General features: G+C 52.1%; 1 protein-coding gene across 2 annotated transcripts in view; it reads right to left on the reverse strand.

Annotated features, from left to right (window-relative positions):
• The window catches only part of LOC132401006 (protein stum homolog), a 60,895-nt gene extending 58,522 nt beyond the window's left edge, over positions 1-2,373 (reverse strand). For both annotated transcript variants that reach the window (XM_059982717.1, XM_059982716.1), the window contains exon 1: positions 1,653-2,373. In XM_059982717.1, the coding sequence (XP_059838700.1) occupies positions 1,653-2,019 (367 nt within the window). In that variant the 5' untranslated portion in view covers positions 2,020-2,373. The remainder of the gene's footprint in view (positions 1-1,652) is intronic.
• Between the last annotated feature and the right edge of the window lie 3,627 nt (positions 2,374-6,000).

The raw sequence follows: 6,000 nt of genomic DNA on the forward strand, positions 1-6,000 counted from the left end.
CCAGACACTCCCACTGAGTGTAACCGACCCACAGACAGCAAGACACATCTACAGACAGCCAGACACACCCACTGAGTGTAACTGACCCACAGATGGCCAGACACACCCACTGAGTGTAACCGACACACAGACAGCAAGACACATCTACAGACAGCCAGACACTCCCACTGAGTGTAACCGACCCACAGACAGCAAGACACATCTACAGACAGCCAGACACACCCACTGAGTGTAACCGACCCACAGACAGCAAGACACATCTACAGACGGCCAGACACACCCACTGAGTGTAACCGACTCACAGACAGCAAGACACATCTACAGACAGCCAGACACTCCCACTGAGCGTAACTGACTCACAGACAGCAAGACACATCTATAGACAGCCAGACACACCCACTGAGTGTAACCGACCCACAGATGGCCAGACACACCTACAGACAGCCAGACACACCCACTGAGTGTAACCGACCCAGACAGCGAGACACACCCACAGACGGCCAGACACACCCACTGAGTGTAACCGACACACAGACGGCCAGACACACCCACTGAGTGTAACCGACCCAGACAGTGAGACACCCACACAGACAGCCAGACACTCCCACTGGGCGTAACTGACTCACAGACAGTGAGACACATCTACAGATGGCCAGACACACCCACAGACAGCCAGACACTCCCACTGAACCTAACTGACTCACAGACAGCAAGACACATCTACAGTCAACCAGACACACCCACTGAGTGTAACCGACCCAGACAGTGAGACACACACACACAGACAGCCAGACACTCCCACTGAGCGTAACTGACTCACAGACAGCGAGACACATCTACAGACAGCCAGATACACCCACAGACAGCCAGACACACCCACTGAGTGTAACCGACCCAGACAGTGAGACACACACACAGACAGCCAGACACTCCCACTGGGCGTAACTGACTCACAGACAGCGATACACATCTACAGACAGCCAGATACACCCACAGACAGCCAGACACACCCACTGAGTGTAACCGACCCACAGACGGCCAGACACTCGCACTGAGTGTAACTGACTCACAGCGAGACACAGCTACAGACAGCGAGACACCCACAGAGTTACACGCACCGATGGGGAGACACTCACAGTAACATCTACTCAACCCAGCGAAACTCACGCACGGAGTGCGGCACCTACGCACAGACTGCCAGAGAGACAGATCCACCAACTGTCGAATTGAAATTATACAACACACTGTCTCACACACGCACACTCATAATCACATACATTAATACGAAACGCTAAACAGTTTAAAAAATGCAAGGCACAGGCAGATACGTCGCGGTTATGTTGTGCCTGGTTGGTTTGTCTTGAGTTTATTTGGTCTGTATTGGACAGGATTCTGTGTTATTTTGCCTCGGTTGTTTTTTATTTTGTTGGGGAATGGTGAGGTTTAGCTGGCTTACACCTCATGCATTTAGCTCCTCTTGTCAGTGTTGGCCCTGTGATGGGCTGCCAGGGGGTTATTTACCTCATGTTGGGTGTCTCAGCTTGGTTTGCCGGATGGTGTGAGTGTACTGGATGTTGTCGCGAATCCCCCAACCCTCCACTGCCAGTCCGCCCACACAACCCCACCCACGGCTGTGTTTAAAGGGTCCTTACCCATTCCGGGGATGAAGGTGTTGAGAAAGAGACAGAAGACCGCCAGCGGGAAGGGCATGTAGGGGATGGCCGCCCTCAGCCTGCCCTTCTTCTCCCTCACTCGGACCACGGTGCCCAGGTTGTGGGACAGGCGGTTTCGTGACCCACCCCAGGTCTTCGGCTGCATCACGTCCTTGCCCCCGATCGCCTCCTGGGGCCCCTGGTCCTGGGCGGATTCCACTGCCACCCTGGGCTGATCCCGATCCGATCCCGGATCCGATGGTCGTGCATCGACCCCACTGAGATCCTGTGCGGATCCCGGGCTGCTCCCGGTTTGATCCCGATTTGATCCTGGTTGATCCAGTTTGACTCCGGATGCGTTTTTCATGGGTGGAACCCGATATGATCCCTACTGACCCAGTGTGTTCCCAGATCCGCTGTTCCTGGATTGATCTGTGATCCTGACTAATGGGATGATCCTGGACCAGTTATGGACCCCGATGGGATTCCGGACTCGGAACTCGGACTCTGCTCCTGGTGTTCGTGCACTGATACCGGGTCCGCAGCTCCGTCAACTGCCGGGAAAATTCCAGCACTCGTGCACTGATCTGGAACTTTCAACATCCAAGATGCCCCTGGATGAATCCCGATTAATTGACCCCGGTCTGCTCCCGGATCCGCGGATGCAGTACCGATCCGCTGTTATCCCGGATTCCCGCCTTGCGGTTTTCCTCGCTGAGTCGGGCGCTCTGCGCTGAGCATCTGGCTGAAGGAGCGCGGGAGTGAGCGCTGGCGTACTCTTAAAGGGACAGTACCTCACCCTTAAAGGGACAGGAGCACCCCGACCTCACTCTTAAAGGGACAGTACCTCACCCTTAAAGGGACAGGAGCACCCCGACCTCACTCTTAAAGGGACAGTACCTCACCCTTAAAGGGACAGGAGCACCCCGACCTCACTCTTAAAGGGACAGTACCTCACCCTTAAAGGGACAGGAGCACCCCGACCTCACTCTTAAAGGGACAGGAGCACCCCGACCTCACTCTTAAAGGGACAGTACCTCACCCTTAAAGGGACAGGAGCACCCCGACCTCACTCTTAAAGGGACAGGAGCACCCCGACCTCACTCTTAAAGGGACAGTACCTCACCCTTAAAGGGACAGGAGCACCCCGACCTCACTCTTAAAGGGACAGTACCTCACCCTTAAAGGGACAGGAGCACCCCGACCTCACTCTTAAAGGGACAGTACCTCACCCTTAAAGGGACAGGAGCACCCCGACCTCACTCTTAAAGGGACAGGAGCACCCAGACCTCACTCTTAAAGGGACAGTACCTCACCCTTAAAGGGACAGGAGCACCCCGACCTCACCCTTAAAGGGACAGGAGCACCCAGACCTCACTCTTAAAGGGACAGTACCTCACCCTTAAAGGGACAGGAGCACCCCGACCTCACTCTTAAAGGGACAGTACCTCACCCTTAAAGGGACAGGAGCACCCCGACCTCACTCTTAAAGGGACAGTACCTCACCCTTAAAGGGACAGGAGCACCCCGACCTCACTCTTAAAGGGACAGTACCTCACCATTAAAGGGACAGGAGCACCCCGACCTCACTCTTAAAGGGACAGTACCTCACCCTTAAAGGGACAGGAGCACCCCGACCTCACTCTTAAAGGGACAGTACCTCACCCTTAAAGGGACAGGAGCACCCCGACCTCACTCTTAAAGGGACAGTACCTCACCATTAAAGGGACAGGAGCACCCCGACCTCACTCTTAAAGGGACAGTACCTCACCCTTAAAGGGACAGGAGCACCCCGACCTCACCCTTAAAGGGACAGGAGCACCCAGACCTCACTCTTAAAGGGACAGTACCTCACCCTTAAAGGGACAGGAGCACCCCGACCTCACCCTTAAAGGGACAGTACCTCACCCTTAAAGGGACAGGAGCACCCCGACCTCACCCTTAAAGGGACAGGAGCACCCAGACCTCACTCTTAAAGGGACAGTACCTCACCCTTAAAGGGACAGGAGCACCCCGACCTCACCCTTAAAGGGACAAGAGCACCCAGACCTCACTCTTAAAGGGACAGTACCTCACCCTTAAAGGGACAGGAGCACCCCGACCTCACCCTTAAAGGGACAGGAGCGCCCCGACCTCACCCTTAAAGGGACAGGAGCACCCAGACCTCACTCCTAAAGGGACAGTACCTCACCCTTAAAGGGACAGGAGCACCCCGACCTCACCCTTAAAGGGACAGGAGCACCCCGACCTCACCCTTAAAGGGACAGTACCTCACCCTTAAAGGGACAGGAGCACCCCGACCTCACCCTTAAAGGGACAGGAGCGCCCCGACCTCACCCTTAAAGGGACAGTACCTCACCCTTAAAGGGACAGGAGCACCCAGACCTCACTCTTAAAGGGACAGTACCTCACCCTTAAAGGGACAGGAGCATCCAGACCTCACTCTTAAAGGGACAGTACATCACCCTTAAAGGGACAGGAGCATCCAGACCTCACTCTTAAAGGGACAGTACCTCACCCTTAAAGGGACAGGAGCACCCAGACCTCACCCTTAAAGGGACAGGAGCACCCAGACCTCACTCTTAAAGGGACAGTACCTCACCCTTAAAGGGACAGTACCTACCGCCCAGACCTCACCCTTAAAGGGACAGTACCATCCAGACATCACCTTTAAAGGGACAGTAGCATCCAGACGTGCTGTTAAAGGGGTAGGTGGCATCCAGGCCTCACCTTAAAGGGGCGAGTAGCACACCCTTAAAAGAACCTGCTGCATCCGAACACTTCCTCAAAGAGGCAAGCAACATTCCAAATATGCCCTTAAAGAGAGGCAATGCCCAATTGTACCTTTAACAAGCAGGCATCATGGAAATTTACCCTTACTGAACAAGGAAGTATTTAATTAAGTCAATAAATTGATTTATTATTGTCACGTGTATACGCCGGTATGTCTACCATGCCTCTGCTCTCTCCCACACCACTCCTGGGCAGCTGGAACAAGTGACCCCGCAGTATAAGGGCCTGGTCTGCGCATCAACTGAAGCCATGTACCTCTCCCACCAATGAACTTGTAGTGCTGTACATTACCAATGTACAATAGGGATTTACGATCACACAAAAAACATCCTAAACAATTATTTGCACCAACTTTTGGATCAGCGTCACCTCTGACATTGTAACACGGCTCGTAACAAGTCCATCTCCACTGCTATCGAGTGACTCGCAGTGACAGGAGGGTAATCTTTCTCTATTAGTTTTGACCCGAAGTACTTTGCCTAAAAAGACAATGGAAGCAGAATCAATCTCCCCATGGTGGCAGGTGAAATTGAATTTCATGTATTGAACAAATCCACAGTGAATCTGGTATCTGCAATAGTGACCTTGATCTTCCAGATTGTCAGTGAAGTCCATCTGGTTTACTGTTCTGCTCTGTAAAAGAAATCTTGACTATTGATTGTGTGGATAGCCAGAGGCTTTTTCCCAAGGCTGAAATGGCTAACATGAGAGGGCATAGTTTTAAGGTGCTTGGAAATAGGTACTGAGGGGATGTCAGGGTTAAGTTTTTCACACAGAGAGTGGCGAGTATGTGGAATGCACTGCTGGCGACAGTGGTGGAAGCAGATACAGTAGGGTCTTTAAGAGCCTTTGAGATAGGTACATGGAGATTAGAAAAATAGAGGGCAATGCGGTAGGGTAATCCTAGGTAGTGTTGAGAGCAGGTTACGTGGTCGGCACAACGTTGTGGGCCGAAGGGCCTGTAATGTGCTGTAGATTTCTATGTACTGAGATACAATGAAAGATGTGGTGTTGGATCATCGATACAGATAGCTGGGACATTGAACATTGGTTTCCATTAGTACTATCTCACACCAGAGCATTGAGATAGTACAAGGGAAACCAAGAACAGAATGCAAATGGAAGTTTTATAGTTACAAAGAAGGTGTAGCACAGACAGAAAGGTGCAGGGCCAAGAGTCCATACTTATCGTACTAGGGGATTCATCAATATTTTTATAACTGTGGCACAGAAGCTGTCTTGGAGCCTAGTGAGACATGGTTTCTAACTTTCATACCTTCAACCCAACCAGTCCATTCTGACCATGGTCTCAACCCAACTTCCTCCGAGACTCACCCCTCCATGCACCTATCCAAGTGCTACCCAATTGATACTGTTGTAGCTGACTCAACCACTTCCTCTGGCAGCTTGGTTCATATACTCACTACCCTCTGTGTGGCTCAGCAGATCCTTTTAAATCTTTCTCCTCTCACCTTAAATTTATTTATCACTTTGATCTCCCCTTTCCCGGGGACCAGACTGTTACCACCTGCTTCATCTATGGCTGTCCTAACTT

Source organism: Hypanus sabinus, chromosome 10 (genome assembly GCF_030144855.1).
Source record: "Hypanus sabinus isolate sHypSab1 chromosome 10, sHypSab1.hap1, whole genome shotgun sequence".
Classification (NCBI taxonomy): Eukaryota; Metazoa; Chordata; class Chondrichthyes; order Myliobatiformes; family Dasyatidae; genus Hypanus; species Hypanus sabinus.